A 22,917-nucleotide genomic window follows, 5' to 3' on the forward strand; every position below is an offset into this window, starting at 1 on the left:
AAAAATACTTGATAAACTCCAAATTAGGAATACATTTTATATCCTCAACGTTGCAAAAAAAGAATGGTGTGGTTATCTATGTAAATAAGAAATTTACGGCTAAAGTTATAGAAACAGATGAAGATGGTAGGTTTGTAGCAATTGAATTACTAACAACATATGGCCAAATTCTTTTGATAGGAATTTATGCTCCCAACCAACAACAGGATTATTTCTATAAATGTTACATACTAAAATACTACAATGGGATTATAGATCTATTTTAATCATGGGAGACTGGAATGGAGTAATAGACTCTAAATTAGACAAAAGGAGTTCAGCGAAATCTAGGATTAGGTTAGCTCAGACTTTTTTTGATATGAAAGAAGATTTGGAACTAAAAGATATTTGGAGAATACATAATCTAAAAGAACTGGACTATACTTTTTATTCAGATAGACATAGATCCTTCTCTAGGATTGATTTTATTTTGTTGTCAGATGACCTACTTGTCAAGACAAAAAGAACAAAGATTTTTCCAAGAACTTTGACTGACCATAGCCCAGTATGGATAGAAATTGAGATGGATAAGATTGAGAGACGTTCTTGGAGATTAAATGAGAACTTGTTCAGATATGAAAAAAACACAACAGAACTTAAAAAGCATTTGAAAGAATTTTTCGAAATAAATTTGAATAAAGGTACCCCAATAGAAATTGTGTGGGATGCAAGCAAAGCCTATATGAGAGGGGTGCTTATCCATATGAACTCTAAACATAGACTGTTTCGACAAAAGAAAAGATCTGAATTGGAAATAGAAATTAAGAATAAAGAACAGTTACTTATTAAAAATCCAACAGATGAAAGAATATGCGGTGCTATAAAACTCTTGAAAGATCAATTCCAAATGCTTATGGCGGAACAAGTTGCAACAAACTTACAATATGCGAAGCACAATACATTTTGTAATGCTAATAAACCAGGCAGATGGTTGGCTTACACATTGAGGAAAAAACAAAGCATACGGACTATTGATACTATTGATATTGGAGGGAAAGAAATTTTTCAACAAAAATTAATTAAAGAAGCTTTTGTGGACTATTATACCAAACTATATGCCAAAGAGGAGGTGCAGAATGGACTTATAGAAAAATATTTAAACGATAAAAGAGTTACAAAAATTACTGTTCAACAAAAGGAAAGAATGAATTATCCTATAACAGAGGAGGAGATAATAGTAGCAATTAAACAGTTAAAAACAGCCAAAGCTTCTGGCACGGATGGTTTGACCGCAGTGTATTACAAAACTTTGCAAGCTGAAATGGTGGAACAACTCAGAGATTTATTTTGCAATATTCAACAAGGGGGTAAAATACCCCCATCATGGACAACAGCTTACATATCTTTGATACCAAAAGAACAAATCGGTCCTAAAAAACCAGAGAACTATAGACCAATATCTCTTTTGAATACAGATTATAAAATCTATGCGAAAGTATTAGCCAACAGGTTGATGCCAGTAATCCAAAAGGTGATTCATGATGATCAAGCGGGATTTATCGAGGGCAGATATATGAAGGACAATGTAAGGCAAGTAATAGATTTATTGGAATATCTTGAGAAGAATAAACAGATTCCTGCAGTGCTGGTCTTTTTGGATGCAGAGAAGGCCTTTGATAGAGTGGATTGGAATTTTTTACTAAAGACTTTAAAAAAGATGGATTTTGGGGATCAATTTATACAGGCGATTTCAGCAATTTACCAAGAGCAAAAGGCACAGATTATTATTAATGGAAGTCTGACAACAGAGTTCAAAATTGAAAAAGGAACAAGACAGGGATGTCCGTTGTCCCCACTTTTATTTATTTTAACACTAGAAGTCTTGCTAAATACAATACGGGATTCTAATATCTTGAAAGGTATAATGATTAGGCAAGAGGATTACAGAATAAAGGCATTTGCAGACGATCTGGTTGTTACCCTATCACAACCAATGGAATCAATAATCCTGATGAAGGACATTATACAAGACTATGGTAAAGTTTCAGGTTTTAGACTGAATCCAAAAAAGACTAAAATGATAGCTAAAAACATGACACAAGATCGTAAACATGAGCTTGAAAGGAGGGCAGGTTTTGAGATTGTACCTAAGGTAAAATATCTAGGAGTTCAGGTTGCAGAATCAAACATGAAATTGTTTCAAAATAATTATGAGGTGTTGTGGCGAGAGGTGCAGAAAGATATGGAGACTTGGAAAAACCTGCAGCTGTCTCTACTTGGAAGAATAGCAGCAGTTAAGATGAACATTTTGCCAAGATTTCTTTTTTTGTTTCAAATGATTCCGGTGCTCAAAAGTGATAAACAATTGAAAGTCTGGCAAACTGGAGTGAATAAGTTTGTCTGGAACGAGAAAAAGCCGAGAGTGAAATTGAAAATTATGCAAGATGTTCCAGAAAGAGGAGGTCTTAAACTTCCAAACCTACAGTTATATTATGATGCAGCAGCTTTAACTTTAATAAGTGATTGGTTTGGAAGGAAAAAGACTGGAATATTGAATGCAGAAAGTTTTGATCTTGAATTTGGATGGCATGCTTATTTATTTTATGATGACAAAGTTGATAAAGTATTTAAAAGTCATATACTTAGAGACTCTTTGATGAGAGTTTGGAAGAAGCACTGATTCAAATGGGATTATAAAATACCGCTATGGCTGGATCTTGGTCATATTTTGTGGAATACAAATATAATGTCACTCGGGGGGTTTTTATACAAAGAGGTTCTTTTTACAGATGCGGGCAGATGGCAGCTGAAGACATTGCAGACACTGTTGGACGAAGGGATTAATTTAACTTGGTTACAATATAATCAATTACAATTGAGATGGAAAGAGGACCAAAAAACTGGTATTATGTTGCATGAGGAAGAATTGGTTAGACATATAAAAGAGAAAGGTCCAATGCATATCAAAAGGCTTTATAATGTTTTGCTAGAAAGGGATTAGAAACTGAATTAGTTAAAGATTGTATGATTAAGTGGGCACAAAATTTTGAAGAACCAGTGATGTTGGAAACATGGGAAAAAATTTGGGTTCAGAATGTTAAATTTACACAGTCGCAGAACCTGAGGGAAAATTTTTATAAAATGTTTTATAGATGGCATTTAGATCCCAAAAAGTTGTCATGTATGTACCCTAATGTTCAGCCAAAATGTTGGAGATGTGAATGTTTGGATGCTACGTATTATCATGTTTGGTGGTAGGAAAGTTAAGGCTTTTTGGATAAAAATTTGGTGGGTCATGCAGAATGTTTTGAAGAAAAAAATTCAATTCTCTCCACAATTGTTTTTATTGGGTATAGTTAAGGGTTTTACATCGGGAGAAACAAAACTGATATTGTATATGATAACAGCAGCAAGATTGTTGATAGGTAAATATTGGAAAAATGAAGCTTTGCCCACTATTGAGGAATGGACTTTGAAGATGGCCAGTTTTGCAGAGATGGCGAAGATTTCAGCATACTTAAAAGACTGTTCACAAGAGACTTATGAATGGGAATGGAAAAGGTGGATAGAATATGTTCAGAACAAATATCAAACTAGAAAGTATCAAATAGCTTTTATTTGAAAATAATGTATTAGAAATATTTTAATGGAACGAGGGTAAAAAGAAAAATTATAAAGGGGAGGGAGGGGTTCAAGTTTTTACACAAGTTTTATATTAAGGGGTTTTTTTTCTCTTTCTTTTTCTCTTTCTTTATGAGTATAATATAGGGAAGTCTGGGGGGAGGGGAGGGTTAGGGAGGGTTTGGGAGGTTGGGAAGTTTGGGGTGGGTGGTGGGGGGGGGAAAAAGGGGGTGAAAATGTAATTGTAAAACTTTTGCAATTAAAAAAAAAAGAAGAAGAAGAAAAATCATTTTAAAAATGGGAGGAACAAAATACCCTGTCTGTGAAAAATGGATGTCCAGGACCAAGACAGATGTTTCATTTCTTCATTACTGAATCCAAAATCGATTAATAGTTAGGCCGAGTTAATAAAAATATTAAGAGCAGAGGAAAAAAAAAAAAATGAGCTTGCTTCAAAACTGTCTTTCCACTGACAGAAAAAGGGTTGTTGTGACATCTAGTGGTTATGGAAAAATGCTGCTGCTTTTTGTTTCTAGTATCTAAACTGACTCCAAAATGCTGATTATGAATGTGCGACATGGAAGAACCCCAAATTCTTCACTACTTGTCCAAAGATGTTGACAATCCAACCACTGTCCCTGGCTTCTCTGTCCCAGAGATCACTAGCTAAATAAAGGGTGGGGGGAAAATGTTGCTTCTGAGTTGAGCCCAAATTCTGCACATATCCATATCCTTTCCTTAGTAATAATGTAGATGTGACCTTTCACTGTCTTCTTCTGGGAGATTTTTCTTAACTTCACCTAGGCTGAACGTATTTAGCTTTCAAGATCACTTCAAGGTCAGTCAGGTTCTGCAGCCTAGCTGGGTTTGGTTGAACAAAATATACCTATGTTAATTTAAAACCTGAGAAAGGGGAGCAAAAATTTAAGTGTTGTCAGAAGAGGAGAATTGGTAGCGGTACATTCAAGAATATACAAACATCTTGTATAGGATCATGTTCTCCCTGACAAGTGTCACTGATCCTGATAACTACATATTGCTTCCAATATCTGGGGCCATTATATTCTTGCAATTTTGAAACCAGGGAAAGTTCCAAACCTTCCCCGAAGTTACAAGCCAATTGCTCTTCTATGTGTCACCTACAAACTTTTAGAAAGACTTATGTTAAACAGAATAGCCCTAGCAGTAAAATCTATACTCCAAATAGAACAAGCTGGATTTCGCCCCAAACATGATTGCAATGATCAAGTCCTTGCACTAATTTCTTATCTGGAGAATGGATTCCAAAGGAAAATTTTAAAATGTCTCTGTTTTTCTTGATCTCTTGATGACCTACAAAACAATCTGGACAGAAGGACTTCTCCTCCAACTAATCAAGGTTATACCTTGTCATAACACCATTGCCTTGATTCCAATGGTGGGATTCAAATTTTTTTACTACCAGTTCTGTGGGCGTGGCTTGGTGGGCGTGGCATGGCATGGCATGGCATGGCATGGCATGGCTTGGTGGACATGGCAGGGGAAGAATACTGTAAAATCTCCATTCCCACCCACCTCCAGGGGAAGGATGCTGTAAAATCTCCATTCCCTCCCAATCAGTTGGGACTCGGGAGGCAGAGAATAGATAGGGGTGGGGCCAGTCAGAAGTGGTATTTACCTGTTCTCTGAACTACTCAAAATTTTCGCTACCGGTTCTCCAGTTGGACAGAACCTACTGAATACCACCTCTGCTTGATTAGCAACATTTTGTTATTTCAAGTTTTCTACCAGACTCTGTAATAGCTTTATTCCCTATGCCATCTGTCTGGTAAATTCGCAAGATTCATCTTTCTTGCCATGTACATGTATACATCCGGACTAGACTGTGTTGTTTCTCTGTGTCATATAATATATATGGGTATATGCATAATTTTGTATTTATCTATTTACCGTATTTATTACTGTTTAGGTAGTGTATAGTGGAGGTGGTGACCCTTTGAGAGCTGTATGCAACAAAATTTCATTTTAATGTATGCCGATTAGTGTACATTCAAAGTGACAATGAAGTTATTCTAAGTCTAATTCAATAAAAGCAGGTATCATAAGATGAACAACGGACTATCACAAGGATCAGTGCTATCCCCTGCTCTTTGTAACTTTACATCTACGACCTGCCTGAAATGTTTCTCAGAAATTTATTTATGCCAGTGATATGACTCCCACAGCCCAAAGAACCAACTTCAGTGATGCAGAGAGCATCCTTTCTCAAGATCTCCAGAAGCTGGATGACTACTTCAAAAAATGGCACCTCCAACTAAGCCTAACAAAAACAGAAGTAGCCATATTCCACCTCATCAATAGGTATGAAGATTACCAGCCTTCAGTGAAGTTCCGGAACCATATTTTTCAATGTAGCAAGTCTACAAAGTACTCAGGGGTAACACTGGACAGATCACCTTCTGACAGCACCTGGAAAAAACAGCTGCAAAATGGAAAAACCACAAATGTTTACTGAACAGATTGGCTGAAGCATCCTTGGGTGCTGATGCTAACACCCTACGGCTTGGCTTTGGTTTATTCCAGAGCTGAATATTGAGCTAGCATTTCGTTTAAGAGCACCCATGCCCAAATGGTCCATGTCCAACTTTGCCAGACAATGCATACCATCTCTGGCACATTGCAGCCCACTCCTATGCCCTGATTACTAGTACTTAGCAATATCATCCCCCACATTAGAAGACCACAAGTTCTTGTTCAGCTTTGGTCAAAGATGCTGAACAACAAGGCCCTCCCTATTCACCAGAACAATACACAGTCCATCACAAGATTGAAATCATGTAGGCTAACATGGAAAACAGCTATTCATTTAACTTCTTCCCAGTTTCACCTTGAGAATTCCTGCAGAGGGCAATGGTCCAAAGTATCTTCTTGTGGCCTGACCATTAATGATCGCTCTACCAAACCGCCTGGTTTTGATCTGCCTCACTCTGTCTGGATGAAATTGAACAGAATTACGGTAGGTGTGATACTGGAAGAAGTTCCTCTGCCCTTCATCAATGTGAATGGAAAGATTCTCCTTATCACGATTGTGGTGATGATATGTAAACTGTTAAACATACTATGCAACATTGCCCATAATGTGCATTCTCTAGTTCTATAGAAGATCTGCATGAAACATCAGAGGTTTATCACCTGGATAGCTGAATTGGACATCTGCCATATCCCCATAGAAGTTTTATATATAATTATGTGGATTGTGTGTATATGTTTACCTATCTTCTGCCATGTTCTCATCAAACACTAAATAAATAAATATTCTTGATACTAGCTGTTGTAGACTCTTAATCACAGGGAGACATTGCACTCCATTTGTTTTATGAACTATTCAGGCCATTATTTTGAAAGAAATACTCCCCCACCCATATTTTAAACTTTTAAATTAGGGAAAGTTCAATGTGTGGAATTCTAATACATAAACCTTCAGCTTCCAAGTGCATACTTGTATTTTTTTCTTTCTTTCAGATATCAAAAACCTACTATTGGAATATATTTCTAGAGCAATTATACATCCAAGGCAGCATGTTCTTTTGTACCAGTGGCAATATTCACAGTGCCACACTGTTGTATATATGCTAAGTTCCACCCCACATAAAGCTGCTAGAGATTTAATGAAAACAGAGCAATTAGATTATGTCTCCTCTGCCTTAAGAATTCAGCTGTGTATTAAACTAGGGTTCATGATCACCTCTGAACTTGATTATTTACTTGCAGGCATTTCATTTCCCAACTCGATAATATTGAACATGAGTGAGCATGGGGTTTGCTGTCTGCTTACAGTAGTTTGCTCTGCCAGTTTTGGTGTGTGTGTGTGTGTGTGTGTGTGTGTGTGTGTGTGTGTGTGTTCTGACAGGTTCTGGAGAACCGGTAGCGGAAATTTTGAGTAGTTCGGAGAACCGGCAAATACCTCTGGCTGGCCCCAGAATAGGGTGGGAATGGAGATTTTGCAGTATCCTTCCTCTGACATGCCCACCAAGCCACGCCCACAGAATCGATAGTAAAAAAAATTGGATTTCACTACTGGTTTCCCCCTTTTCCTTGATTAGAGTATTTTTTTTTCTATCTGATGGTTTGTCTAGTATTAATCCCTGCTCCATGATGGTAGTCTCAGAATGGATGGCATTCAACATCCTATTGAATAATTGATGAGGATATTTGGAATACTAATGGTGTTTAGGATGTGACTAGGTTAAAATCTTTGGGATGTTTAGTTGCTGATGTTTCCATACATCGAAAGAAAACTTGAAGCTACAAAGACAGAATTACGGTGGGAATCTGAAACATAAGAAACATTGAACACAGGAAAGCTCAGCACAGCAAAAGAGGAAATGGAGCAACTATATATTGCCACCTAGAGTAGCCTCTTAGCCAGATAGGCAGCAAATGAATTTAACAAATATATAAATATTGACATCTTGGCATCGGTGCATTGAAATGGATTGAAAGTACACAATTTCAGTCAGAAGACCACTCAGCATTTGAAAAACAAAGAAGAAACAGTGCTGTTTTCTTAATTAGGAGGGATATAATAAGGGCAGCACTTCAGTGGTGAAATCCAATTTTTTTTACTACCGGTTCTGTGGGCGTGGCTTGTTGGGCATGGTTTGGCTTGGTGGGCGTGGCTTGGTGGGCGTGGCAGGGGAAGGATACTGCAAAATCCTCATTCCCACCCCACTCTGGGGCCAGCCAAAGGTGGAATTTGCCGGTTCTCTGAACTACTCAAAATTTCTACTACTGGTTCTCCGAACTGCTCAAAATTTCCGCTACTGGTTCTCCAGAACCTGTCAGAACCTGCTGGATTTCACCCCTGCAGCACTTGGTACAATGCAATCAATGATTGATTAATATCAATTAGAGTTTGTGAACAGCCCTTTAATATGACAAGTATCCTTCTGTTTATGATTGTTTATTTCTTTAATTTTAAATCCAGCTACTCAAGAGACCCTACTTACTGGAATCTGGTTATTTCATCTTTAACTCTGTTCTGTGGCAAAACAAAGGCATCCCTGTTTGTCATCCAGTTAATCTACAACAGACAAAATTATGGAGCTACACTTTGGAATAGCAAATATTTACCTCACCGTTCCACTTAATGTTGTAACTTGTTTCCTTTTTCAGGCTTCAGAAAGGTAAAAAAGAAACTGTCCTGCAGGTAAGATAGAAGCATTTGCATTTAATTTAAAATTATAATGAAAAGTATTATGGCTTGCAAAGTGGAATTGATTTATATATTGTTATCAGGGTTTTTTAAAATGCATTCAAAGTGTCCTTCTTTTAAAATATGATCTAATCAGACTGGAAAGACTAAGTCAATTTGCCTAGAATCTCTTTCTTTCTGGTCAAGGGAGTTTCCGTTGCTTATGTAGTTATTAAATTACATAAAATTGTCTTGCCATCAGCTCCATGTTTAATGGGGACTCTGTTAATAAATGTTTACATCTTTATTAAGGCCTTTCAGATATGAAATAATGTAGAAACGTCTTTAGTATTTTCATTATTGTGTTGTGTTGTTTCAGTGTAAGAATGATCACTAAGTGAATTTGGGAAGATCTCTAATCTTAGTTTAGCTTAATGTGAAAGTAATAAAATAACATGAGATAATCCCATTGATGTTACCTTTAGAAAAGATATTGGCATAAATGGGATAAATGAATTGGATGGGATTCTATTACATCCCCCAAATGCCAAAACATCCTCTCTTTTTTAATTACAGTATCAACTTGTGTCATCAATTTATGTTTACTCTGTTCACCAGAAAGAAGTAACTGGAGTGCAAAATGAAAACTAACTTTTTGCTGGTCTTCTTTGGACTGATTACTGAAATGTACATATCGAATGGAATAGCAGAAAATTCAGGAGTGGAGGTACCACAGAACTTAGTGTTAAATCTCTTCCCTTTCAATGATTCTGATAAACAATATCCAGATGATACTACTCAAGAGTCATCTAGAGAAAGCCCCTCACCATTAGTCTCTTTGCACAATTTCACAGAAAAGATTAACAATTTTGGATTCAATCTCTACAGGAAAATAGCACTGCAGCATGACAACAATATCTTCTTCTCCCCACTATCATTATCTTTTGCTCTAGCAATATTCATGTTGGCTTCAGAAGGGGAAACCCACCACCAAATAAGTCAATCTTTAAATTTGCCATTTATGAAAGAAAAAGATGAACAGTTTCTGACTTTGTTCCAACAACTAAGGCTTAACATCACCCAAAATGAAGAGTTCACTCTTTCGCAGAATAGCTTCTCTTTCATCCAGGAAGAATTTCAGATCAAGGATGCTTTCCATAACTTGTCCAAGAAATACTTTGACATGGAATTTTTGTCAGTTGATTTCCGCAACTCTACTCTTGCCAAAAATATTGTCAATGAGCACATTAAAAAGAACACAAGAGGGGCGATCCCTACACTGTTTCACACTTTTGATGAGCATGCTAAAATCATTCTACTGAATTACATACTATTTCAAGGTAAGTGTTTTTTTCATTGATTCTTTCATGGTTTTAAAGAGAAGAGCTCAGGTCAACAGCTACAGTAGCTTTATAAGAGTGTCTCTGTAAAAATGTGGGGAACCTGTCCTTAACATAGTCTCCCAAAATGTGATCCCAACAGAAGGATCCATTCTCAAAGCTGTTATTCCTTTTCCTATATGTCCTATATGTTTTGTTTATGGGTGGAAAGGCCAATTGGTTCGCATCAATTATCCTTCTCATGTGACATACTTCACTGATATTTCCACGCAGTAAAGGCTATTATCATTTCTGATCCTCTTTTCTTATTTTGAACTTGCAGTGCAAATGTTGCCAGTGGTATTTAGGTGGGAGAAATGTGTATACATTATGAAAATTACTTACCTTCAGGAATGTACAGAGCTATTTCATGTAAAATTTAAGGCAATTCACTGCCTTCATAACAGGTGAAAAATCCAAGATATAGTGGTACAGTAGGTACCTGACCTACAACCATAATGGAACCTGCCCATTATGCTTGCATGTTATGACAGCCATTTACTGAGATAGCCTTGCTTAATGACCACTACCCTCTGTTCTCCTTGATGCAGTCATTAAATGACTATGTGGGTCCTTAAGCAAACTATAGGTGCCTCAGGGATGAGGGGAGGCCCTAGGAGGCCCTAGGAGGTCTACCACAGGCCTATGTCTGCCTATCACAGGCCTCCTAAGCCATCACCCACCCTCTGAAACATCCCATGATCTGCTTCCCATTCCTTGGGGTCCTCACTTCGTTGCTGGGAGATGTAACATGAATCTGGATGTGGTCACCATTTTCTGAGCAACCACAATTCAATGCAGCCACTCAGAAAATGGCAGCCACTACCAGGATCACACCACGTGACCCAACAACAAAGTGGCTTTCTACCTTTTGTTCAAAGGTAAGTGAGCAATAGCAATAGCACTTAGACTTATATACCGCTTCACAGTGCTTTACAGCACTCTCTAAGCAGTTTACAGAGTCAGCATATTGCCCCCAACAATCTGGGTCCTCATTTTACCCACCTCAGAAGAATGGAAAGCTAAGTCAACCTTGAACCTGATGAGATTCAATCTGCCAAACTGCTGGCAGCTGGTGATCAGCAGAAGTAGCCTGCAGTACTGCATTCTAACCACTGTGCCACCGCAGCTCGAGCAAGAGTATATGAGGCCTAGTGGATTGGGAAGCAGGCCCAAGGCCTGCAGAGACCCAGGGGGATCAACAGAGGGTGATGGGGGTGGGGAGGCAGGTGGGTACTGCAGTGTTCCTAAGGGTGAATGACAGAGGGGGTGCAATAGCAATAGCAAGAGTACTTAGACTTACTGCTCCATAGTGCTTTTCAGACCTCTCTGGGCAATTTACAATGTCAGCATATTGCCCCCAACATTCTGGGTCCTCACTTTACCAACCTCGGAAGGATGGAAGGCTGAGTCAACCTTGAACCCCATTAGGATCGAACTGCATATTGTGGGCAGAGTTAGCCTGCAAAACTGCATTCTAAGCACAGTGCCACCACAGCATAGGGGGTCTTGTCATAACTTTGAATGGCCACTGGTTATAAGTTGAGGACTACCTTTATGATTGAGAACTACTTTATCATTCCTCATGGTTTTATAGAACTTGTCGCTGGAAAAACCTCAAATTACCAAAGCCCCTGAATGACCCCATGAAATATTCAGAACTCTATTTTTTAATTGGACCAGAATACCAAGTTATCATTTCAAGGGGAAGTTGATTGATTGATTGATTATTTGATTGATACCATTTTTACATGACCCATTTCACCTAAATGACTCTTCAAAAGTTCTTTGAAGTTGACCCTGCACACATAAAAGATCCCCCAAGTTTTAATAAACAATTATTGTATAAACCAGGATTGAGAAATTAAATTTTCTACAGTTCTACAATAATAAAATAGAGCACAATATTCCCTACCTGGTGATTCCTAATTGTTTAAGATATTGATTGCTAGAACCTCCAGCCAGCATGGCTCCTGGTTTTTGTGACCTGAAATCTAGCAGAAGTAGAAGACATCAGATGGGGAAGGAGTGATCTGGAAATATGGATCTGCAAATATTGCTGCATAATCATTTAGCACATGACCATATTTCTTATCCTATATGTCTAAACCCAGGTCATAGCGAAAGGAAAATTCCAGTTAATAATTATTTTTTTAATAGTATTTAAGAGAAATTCAAATGGCACCTTCTCTCACCCTAATGTATTAAGAGACCTATAGTAGGGATGAAGAATATTATATGTGAAAGTGAAATGAGATAATGCCTCCTGATGCCATTTTTGATCTTTATGAATGCAATGGTAACTCCAGAAGAAGTTCTATGTACAGAGTTCTGTATATACTTTGCGCTGAACGTAGTGAGACTACCAAGTGAATTCTCTCCCCCTACCAAATATTCAATGAATATGATTTTGAAGGAAGGCCAGGCTTCATACAGATGTGCAGATACATTATGCCTCTTCTTGCAATTTTTATGGGAGGGTTAATTAAGTATTGCCTTACATGGGCTGTACATTGTTGAATTGCTAATTTTTTAAATGAATATCATGAATTTAATTTATCTATCACTTTCATAGCCAAAAAAGCGGGGAGTGAATGGGACCAGAAAGATATTTCCAGCATAGGCTGTTGCCTGTCAAATATTTGAAAAGAGCACCATGGCAACTAAAAAGCGTATTGCAATTAAATATTGCTAATTTCACTTCTCTATTTTTAGCTCTTGCTCTGATTCTTTTTTAATTGCAAAGTTGCAATAAAGTGTGTTGCTGAGAGATGAGGGAGGATGAGTACATCTGCTATCTTGAACATAAAGGGGCGGTTTAAATCCTAGAGGGTTCGGTGAGTTTTAAGCAATTGGAAAACATGCAGGATGGCACCCATTGTAGTGGGAGGTTACAAGGAGATAACTAAACATTTCTTGGTGGATGGGGGTGGCGAGAATTGGCATGATCACATTGAATAGTAAGGCAATAGCTTTTAAAAGTCAAAAATGTATTGTGATGGAGCCTCTGGTTCAGCCTCCATAGCTGTTCAAATAAGTCTTATTGATCCCACAAAGTTGTGCTGGGAATGATAGTGGAATGGGAGACCTTTGAATCCCCAATAGGGAAGGAAAATTCTCACTTGAGGCCATGTTCTGCCTTGGCATTGCAAGCAAAATAGGTGATGCCAGAACTAAGAAATGGTTAGAGCAGAGTAGTTAGATATGAATTTATTTATTTATTTTATTTATTATTTAAATTTTTATACCGCCCTTCTCCCGAGAGACTCAGAGTGCACAGCCACTATAAAACACATATATCCATAAAGTTTAAAAACAGTTTAAAACATATTAAATAATTTGGCCCTTATATTAAAAAAAAAACTAAAACACCCATTAAAATTCATTCTTAAGCCAGCCCAGCCTGTTGAAACAGTAAAGTCTTTAGGGCATGGCAAAAGGTACGTAGGTCAGGGATCATACGTATCTCCGGGGGCAATTCATTCCAGAGGGCAGGTGCCCCCACAGAGAAGGCTCTCCCCCTGGGGGTCACCAGTCGACATTGTTCGACCGACGGCACCCTCTGTGGGAGCGTATTGGCCGGTGGGAGGCTATCGGTGGCAGAAGGCGATCTTGTAAGTACCCAGGTCCTAAACCATGGAGCGCTTTAAAGATGGTAACCAGCACCTTGAATCGCATCTGGAAGACCACTAGGAGTCAGTGCAGCTTGCGCAGGAGAGGTGTTACATGGGTGCGCCATGTTGCTCCCATAATCACCCACGCGGGGTGATTATGGACCAGTTGGAGCCTCCGAGTGCTCTTCAAGGGGAGCCCCATGTAGAGACCTTTACAGTAGTCCAGATGGGAAGTGACAAGGGCATGAGTGACCGTGCGCAAGGCATCCCAGTCCAGAAAGGGATGCAACTGGTGAATCAGGCAAACCTGATAAAGAGCCCCCCTGGCCACAGCCGTCACATGATCCTCTAAAGACAGCCATGCATCCAGGAGGACACCCAAGTTGTGAGCCCTCTCTGAGGGGGCCAAGATCTCACCCCCAATAGTCAGCGATGGAACCAGCTGGCTATATCGGGACACCAGAAACCACAGCCACTCGGTCTTGGAAGGGTTGAGTCTGAGCTTGTTTCTTCCCATCCAGATCCGCACGGCCTCCAGGCACTGGGACATCACGTCAAGGGCATCATTGGGGTGGTCCGGGGTGGAGATGTACAGCTGAGGAGAACCACCGCAACACAGTGCCCCCCATTCCTAACCCCTCCAACCGGCACAGCATGATACCATAGTCGATGGTATCAAAAGCCGCTGAGAGATCTAATAGGACCAGGACAGAGGAACAGCCCCTGTCCTGAGCCCTCTAGAGATCATCAACCAATGCGACCAATGCCGTTTCCGTGCTGTACCCCGGCCTGAAGACCGACTGGTACAGATCTAGATAGACAGCTTCATCCAGATACTGGGGAAGTTGTCGCGCCACCACACTCTCAACAACCTTCGCTACAAAGCGAAGATTGGAGACTGGATGATAGTTCACTAATACAGCTGGGTCCAGGGAAGCCTTCTTGAGGAGGGGCCTCACCACCGCCTTTTTCAGGGCGGAGCGGAAGAAACCCTCACTCAAAGAAGCATTAATAATCACCTGGAGCCAGACTGGTGTGACCGCCTGGGAGGCCAGCACCAACCAGGAGGGACACGGGTCCAATAAACAAGTGGTCACGTTCAGTCTACCCAGAATCCTGTCCACGTCCTCAGGGGTCACAGGATCAAACTCCTCCCAGATAACACTCTCAAGACCCACCTCCGTCATCCCATCTGAACCTACCCAGTCGGAGTCCAAGCCTTCCCGAATCTGAGCAATTTTGTCATGCAGGTATTGCACAAAATCCTCAGCCAGTGGTGGGATTCTGCCGGTTCTAGGGGGATTCGGCCGAACCGTTTGTTAAATTGCTGGCTCACCCCGCCCCTTGCCCCACCCCTCCACACCACTATTTATTGCCAATAAATAGTGGTGGGTGAGGGGAGGGCGAGCCAGCAATTTAACAAACGGTTCGGTGTTTTTTTGTAATTTTATTGGCCCGCGGAGCTTCAGCATACGCTAATTAGCCCTTGATTAGATCGGCTCCCGACTCTCAGCTAATTTGCTCTCAGCTGTTTTGCTCAGGGCTCTGCTGCTTGCTGGAGCAGATTTTTTTTTTCCCTAGCTATGCTGAAAAACGAAACTGAAAGTAAAGCAGGCTGTTGGCTTTGCTGTTGCTGCAACGTGGCAAAATGAGGCAGAGAGAGATTTCTTTTTCTTTTTCCTCACCAAAAAAAGGTAGGTGCAAACAATGGGAAATTTAGGGAAAAAGAGGAGAGTTCAAGATTTTAAAACACAAAAGAAAAAATGCTCTATTTAACTAGGGAATTGTAATAATTGAGATACTATTAATTGTATATTGTGTTGAAAGCAATATACCAATATACCAACAATGGGAAATTTAGGGAAAAAGAGGAAAGTTCAAGATTTTAAAACACAAAAGAAAAAAAGCTCTATTTAACTAGGGAATTGTAATAATTGAGATACTATTAATTGTATATTGTGTTGAAAGCAGAAATGGTTAAGTTGTGGTTTGGAGGAATATATGGGGGAAATTATTTGGTTTATTATTATTGGTAAATATAATTAATTGATTTGTAAGAAATTGGATTGCATGGAAATAATTGGAATATTTTATTTTTAAAAAAATTTGATTTATATGCCGCCCTTCTCCGGAGACTCAGGGCGGCTTACAATGCGTTAAGCAATAGCCTTCATACTTTTGTATATTCATCTTCATAATGATTAATATACAAAAAAGGTAGTTATATAACTAATTGATTTATATTAAAATGTTGAATTTATATTAAACAACTGTAATATTACATAATTAACCAATGTGAGGATGGATATAAAAATAGATGACAATGGGAAGGGGTAAAATATAGAATAGAAGGGAAAAATTGAATTTGATTAAGATTAGAGATGAGGATGAAGGGTAATATTGTTTTTTTAAAAAAATAGATGAGGAATAAATATGGCAAAAAGGAAATATAGAAATTGTAAATTTAATTGAAATGACTAAACACTGTTTAAATTTGTGAACTGGCCAAATATTCTGTTCAAAGAAAATACATTGTATGTTTGTATGTGTGTTTCTAATTATTGTTTTTTATTCATATTTGTTCTCTTTTATTCTTTAAAGTTTAACAATTCATTCTTTATCTTAATATCTTTATATTTGTTTGGGGTTGCCTTTCTTCCCTTTCATCTTTTTTATTGTACAGCAATCTTTCTCCTCAAACCTACCACCTTTCTCTTTTCTTTCCTTCTTACTTTCTCTTCCTCCCCCTCTTCTTCTCCTCCCTACTTCCTCTTCCTTTCTTCTCCTCCTCTCTTCCTCCCTCTCTTACCCTCACTCCTACTCTAATTTCCCTTCCCTTCCTTCATCCCTCTCTATTGCTGTATCCTTTTATGCATATGGACTACTCAGAGGGCTGAAAAAGTTATTTCTGACTGGTCCTCGCACTTTTGACCAGTCCTCGAACTTACGACTGTCCTCACATTTTACGTTTTTGCCCTATCTTGTCACCTTGGTGAAGAGAAGCAGTTGTGAAATGAATGACACGGTTGTTAAGAATGCTACAATGGGCATAAATGATGACCAGTCATAAGCGCGAAGACCGGTCAAAAGTGCGAGGACCTGTCAGAAATCATTTTTTTCAGCCCTCTAGATAGTCCTTTTGTGCATATGGACTACTCAGAGGGCTGAAAAAGTTATTTTTGACTGGTCCTCACACTTTTGACCAGTCCTCGAACTTACGACTGTCCTCACATTTTACGTTTTTGCCCTATCTTGTCACCATGGTGAAGAGAAGCAGTTGTGAAATGAGTGACATGGTTGTTAAGAATGCCGCAACGGGCATAAATGTGAGGATTGTCATAAGTGCGAGGACCGGTCAAAAGTGCGAGGACCAGTCAGAAATGACTTTTTTCAGCCCTCTGTAGTCCCTATGCAGATAGCCACACCCACCGGTCACATGATCCGCTAGCCACGCCCACCCAGTCACATGACCACCAAGCCACACGCCCCCAACTAAGCCACGCCCACACAACCGGTTGTTAAAAAAATTGAATCCCACCACTGTCCTCAGCCCTACCCTACCCTGAATTAATTTTGGATTAAATGTACTAAGATTATTCTCAAGTGGTAGGAAGACCAGATTTAAGTCTCCATTTGATCATGGAGCTCACTCACACTACAGTATTAATCTGTGACAGTGAAGCAGAACTGCACACTGATGCATGGAGCCAATCAGTATGAAAAAGTAAGTAGTAGCATTTATCGGCTTTTCAAAATGGCATGGGACTAGATTGAACTGGTGATTCATATAATTAATCACAACTTCTCTAACAAGAGATTTGGTTAATGTGCAGCTCCTATTCATGAAAAGGGATCTCATTTGAAATGGTCAAATTAGCCCCTGTAATTGGATTGGAATCAGAGATTCAAACATAGGAGTGCAATATAGATTTAAAGTTTCAGCCATACTATGGAAGAATAGAAATTAATCTTTAAATTGAAGTAAATCAGGCTGATTTGATTACTAAATTTTCCCTCAATAATTCTGGATTATATCACAATATAAAATAACATGTTGCATGTCTTTATATTCTCAGGCAAATGGCTACATCCATTTTCTGCTAAACTTACAGAGCTGGAAACTTTCTACATAGACAATTACAGGACTGTTCAAGTGCCAATGATGTTCAAAACAGACAGGATTGCCTCCACATTTGATCAGACCTTGCAGTGTTATGTGCTAAAGCTGCCATACAAAGGAAGTGTGCAGATGGTGATTGTTATGCCTGTGAAGGAAGCTGATTACATGTTTGTTGAAGACGATCTAACCAATGAACTTGTGGAATCTTGGCTTCAGACCATGAAGACAAGGTACAAGTCATAGCAATCACATCACATTTTTGATTCCTAAAATCCTGGATACAAAATCCTGTAGTACAAATTAAAACGGCCAAACAGAAAAATGGCAAGAGAAATGACAAGAGGAAGAAAAGGGAGTAACTGGGAATAGGCCATTGAAATTTGCCAAAGACAGCCTTTTGATCTTTACAATATTCATCAAAAATAAAGAAAAGCCATTGAGTTCCCTATTACTGAGTTTACTAAGAAAAAAGAATTGGCTTTTACTTAGTTGTTGTTGTTAGTCACGAAGTCGTGTCCAACCCATCGTGACCCCCATGGACAATGTTCCTCCAGGCCTTCCTGTCCTCTAGCATCCTCTGGAGTCCATTTAAGCTCATGCCTACTACTTCAGTGACTCCATCCAGCCACCTCATTCTCTGTCGTCCCCTTCATCTTTTGCCCTCAATCGTTCCCAGCATTAGGCTCTTCTCCAGTGACTTATTTACTTATTTAGAAAGGTCTATATCTTCTGTAAGATCTTCTGCATCTGTTTTTGTGAAAGCCTTCCAGATGTCTGAAATTTTCGTATAGCTTCCTCTTCCACAAGTTATACTTATCCAATTAATTCAAGTAAGACTTGTCACATGCATTGCCTTTGCATCATTGGTGCTCAAATTTTCATAGCATCCAGAAAGAAAGGAACAATATGTAAATGTTCTGCTGCCTGCTATTTATTTTCACAATTATTTTGTTTATGCAAAGGGCAGTGTATGTTCATTTACCTTCAACTTGCATTTGTATTTGTTTACATTACAGGAAAATGGATATTTACTTTCCAAGATTCAAACTAGATCAGACGTATCACATGGATCAGCTGCTTCAGGATTTGGGAATTAAAGATCTTTTCTCTTATAAAGCAGACCTAAGCCATCTCACAGATCATAAATTTGTAAAAATATCACAGGTAAAAAAAATAACTTGTTAATTCTACTATATTGTTCAACCAAACATATTTAACAAATAGCATGAAGACCCATTCATTTACTGGAGACCCACTTGCTAAACAGTTTGTTTCTCAATTTCATCATGCTAGCTACTTTAACTGGAGGCAATAGAAAAAAGAAACAGGATCTTATAGTTCAGTGACAGCCCCCCCCCCCAATCTTTTGGGCACCAGGGACTGGTTCTGTGGAAAGGTTTTTCTGCAGACTGGAGGGGGCGTGAAACCACGCCCCCTCTGGGCGTGAAGATCCCCACAGATGGGGATGCAAGCCCAGTTCTCCTCTCCCCTCGTGACTCACACAAGCAGTGGGTTGGGATGCACTTGTGCACACACACACACACACACACACCCCTCAATTTATGCAAACTGAGCTACATGCTCGTGTGCAAGCCCACCACTCATGCAGCCCAGATCTCCTCTCCCCCATCCCCACCCCCCACAGCCAGGCTACCAACCGCAAGGGTTGGGGACTTCTGTCCTAGAGAAAACCTACTTCATGCTAATAACTTCCTTGACTGCGTTCATTAACTAGCCTAGTGATTTTTGGGACTCAGTCATCTCCAGAAGTCTGGAGAGATTTGATCTTTTTGACTACCCCTTTTAATTTCCCCTTTCCTAATCTCCCTTCTACAGAATGTTTATCTTTTGAAGTTCAATGCTGATGTATCCCCAATATGTTCTTATTGAGACAAAGTGTTTGTAGCTGTGGATTTAGAATGCTGCTTCCATATAAATGAAAAAAAATGTATGCATGCTCAATTTTCAGTAAGTTAAGTGGAAATCTGCATTGAAGATGCAGACCGGTTGATAGGAAATGTGAGCATCTTGCTAAAAATCTCCCTACATTTCAACTCTTTTTAGATTCTTCAAAGAGCAAGCATTGAAGTGAATGAGAAAGGAACAGAAGCTGCAGCTGTCAGTGGATCAGAAATCATGGCATACTCTTTGCCTAATACTATGCGGATAAATCGACCATTCATTTTTATGATATATGAAGAAATTACCAAGGTTTTATTGTTTTTGGGTAGAGTAACTAACCCCAAAGAACTGTGAAATAAACAAAACCTAGTAATTTCTTTTTTATTCACCCTATTTTAGTGACACCACAAGCAAACTTCATGTTATACTAAGAACACATTTTAAATATGCTTTCACACTCACTTCTTAATTTTCAGGAGAAAAGGATAGGTATGTGGAAAGCAGCTAAACACTTTCCTTCTTAAAATATTTTAAAATTCCCTCCTCAAAACAATGTTTTTCTCTTATGCTGTTAAATATAGCAAGCAGTATCTTTCAGGAAAATGAATTAGAATAAAAATGTAATGGAAGAAATTACATTCACACAATTCCTTTTCCCAAAGTACTCAACACTAAATAGCAAAAAGGAGGATAGTCAAAAGGGAAACTCCCACATCCATTGTGTAGGAAATATCTTCATTCAGACAAAGCAATATGTCAAAAATAATGGGCATGTTCTCCAGAATTATTAATCCAAGATATATAAAAAGCAGGGACCTGATTTTGGGGAGAGCAGGAAGACAAAAAATATCATTTGTTCAGATGTTATGGTCATGAGAACTACATTTTAAATATAGCTGCAAATTACTGCACTTTTCTTTATTGCTGTTAAAAAGTAGTTGAGCCCGCTTCTCAACATAAAGAAATTACAAATGTTTTCTGCGAGCTGATCAGAATTGAGGCCACAGCATAGTACTACAAGATAATGCTGCTATCAAAAATATTTATTAGCATGAGAGAATAGTTACCACTGGTATCATGATCCATTCTGGAGCTTATCTAACTATTTCAGCCTGGCAGAGGAATTGCTGAAAGCAATCAATCAAAGCTATTTCAACTCCTTCATGAGTTTATTCTGATCAGCTTGGTCTTGCTTGAAGTGTACAGATTCACAATAAGAACTTTGCACTTATTGCAAGGGGGATGCTCTACTTAGCAGCAGAAGGGAAGGGAAAGTTATATGTACCAGTTAGCATGAAAAATGAGAGATGGCAGAGGTGGGGAAGTAAATCAGATTGTGAAAACTACAGAGGTATCTCACTGCTATACGACCAAGGCAAGATCTTTGCCTACATTTGTTTGTATGGACTTGTCATTGTCTTGGAAAGGAACATCCCAGAGGTACAGTGTGGCTTTCGGCAGGAATGGAGTACAGCAGGCATGATATTTGACATGAGGTGTGTCCAGAAATGCACTGAGCAGAACACGCCTTTTTACTGCTTTCCTTGATCTGACAAAGGCATTAAACACTGTAAAGAGGGAGTCTCTCTGGATCTTCCTAAGATGTTATGGATGTCCAAGGAAATTTGTGAGGTTGATTCAGCTACTCTACAACAGCTGCATTTATCATTTCCAATGGAGTTAAACAGGATTGTGTGTTAAACCCAGTTCTATTCAACCTGTTCTTCACTTGCATGTTATCACATTTTGTCTAGGTGGTACTGTATATCAGGTACCAATTGGAGGCCCTCTCTTTGATCTTCACCACTTGAATGCACAAAGTGCTTCTATAGAGTCACTCAAGAAACCCTCTTTGCTAATGATTGTGCATTCCTGATACATAAAGTAAGTGATTTCCAATTGATGCTGAACAATTTCTTACATACTGCTATGCTCTGATTATCAGCTGATTAGAGTATCAGATAATCAGCCTGATTATTAGTCTGAACAAGACTAAACTACTTTAGCAGGCCATGTTAAGTTATCTGTACCTGTAGAACAGTGGTGGGTTCTAACCGGTGTTACCACCAGTTCGCTTCGTGCACATGCTTTGCATGCGATCGCTGCGTGCATGCTCGTTTCACTCGCACGTGCGCCGAACTTGTGCTTTGCGCAAGCACATTGAATAAAAATGCATCTGAGGCATGGCAATCCACTCCGCCGTGCCTTACAGCTGGGCTAAAAATGAAGGAATAAAGGTAGGTATAGCGCAGGGGCGGGCAGGAGGGCCCAGCTGATGGTCGGAGCTATCTGGTTCGCTCTCACATCAAGATTTCCGCTACCGGCTCTCCTGAACCAGGGAGAACCGGTAGCAACCCACCACTGCTGTAGAACCAAAAGTCACTACAGGTAATCCCTGGGTTACAACTGTTCCCTTAGTGAATTTTTGAACCAGTGGTGAAATCCACTTACTTTCGCTACCAGTTCGGGAATGGGAACACACGCGCACCTCTTCTGCATATGCAGAGAATCTTCTGCGCATGCGCAGATGGTAAAAAAACAGGAGTAATGACGTGCTGGCAGATGGCCGGAGCCTCCCACCACCAGCGCTACCAGTTCGGTGAGCCAGATAGAACTGGGGAGATTTCACTGCTGGTTCAAACCTAAGCGATAAGTGCCCCCTAGCGTTTGCAAACAAGGCCCGAAACTATGAATCTTGCAACACCACAGCAGTTGTTCGCCCTTACGAACAACCATAGAGGATCTGCAACATTTGTCCTGCACGTTGCCGGCCAAAATGGAGCTTCTGAGGGGCGGATCTAGCCCTCAGAAGCCCCTTCAGGCATCCAGGGGTCTCCTCAGGCCCATTGCAGGCCAAAATGGAGCCTCTGGGGGATAGATCTAGCCCTCCAAGGGTCTGCTCAGCCCTCTTGTGACGAAGGCCCAAGTAGTGATTACCAAACACAATTCAGTCCTCAACAAACTTATTTTATTAAAACAACTGAGAATTAATTCATTCTCAGTTTAGTCCAAAACAAAATTCTTAATAACTAGTCCGTTGGCCTTATCACCAACCTTTGATGTCTTTGACAACCTGCCAAAGGCTTTTCTTGGCAAAAGCCCCACAAAGTTCAAGAGACGCTGACAAGA

General features: G+C 39.4%; 1 protein-coding gene across 1 annotated transcript; it reads left to right on the forward strand.

The window, feature by feature from the left end:
• Positions 1 to 8,699: 8,699 nt before the first annotated feature.
• Positions 8,700 to 20,165, forward strand: SERPINA10 (serpin family A member 10). The gene is made up of 5 exons (XM_034418401.2): positions 8,700 to 8,788; positions 9,392 to 10,113; positions 17,843 to 18,116; positions 18,903 to 19,050; positions 19,951 to 20,165. Exons 2-5 carry the CDS (start codon positions 9,414 to 9,416, stop codon positions 20,140 to 20,142), a joined length of 1,314 nt encoding a protein of 437 aa, XP_034274292.2. The 5' UTR covers positions 8,700 to 8,788; positions 9,392 to 9,413; the 3' UTR covers positions 20,143 to 20,165.
• Positions 20,166 to 22,917: the final 2,752 nt, after the last annotated feature.

This window comes from Pantherophis guttatus, chromosome 1, assembly GCF_059756535.1.
Source record: "Pantherophis guttatus breed Tessera chromosome 1, ASM5975653v1, whole genome shotgun sequence".
NCBI lineage: Eukaryota > Metazoa > Chordata > Lepidosauria > Squamata > Colubridae > Pantherophis > Pantherophis guttatus.

What these genes read in the sequence shown, in the direction of transcription:
- SERPINA10 (XM_034418401.2), top strand. Translation starts at nt 9,414, where the DNA reads ATGAAAACTAACTTTTTGCTGGTCTTCTTTGGACTGATTACTGAAATG. An exon ending in GAATTACATACTATTTCAAG is followed by an intron (nt 10,114 to 17,842) that starts GTAAGTGTTTTT and finishes TTATATTCTCAG; the next exon opens with GCAAATGGCTACATCCATTT. An exon ending in CTTCAGACCATGAAGACAAG is followed by an intron (nt 18,117 to 18,902) that starts GTACAAGTCATA and finishes TTTACATTACAG; the next exon opens with GAAAATGGATATTTACTTTC.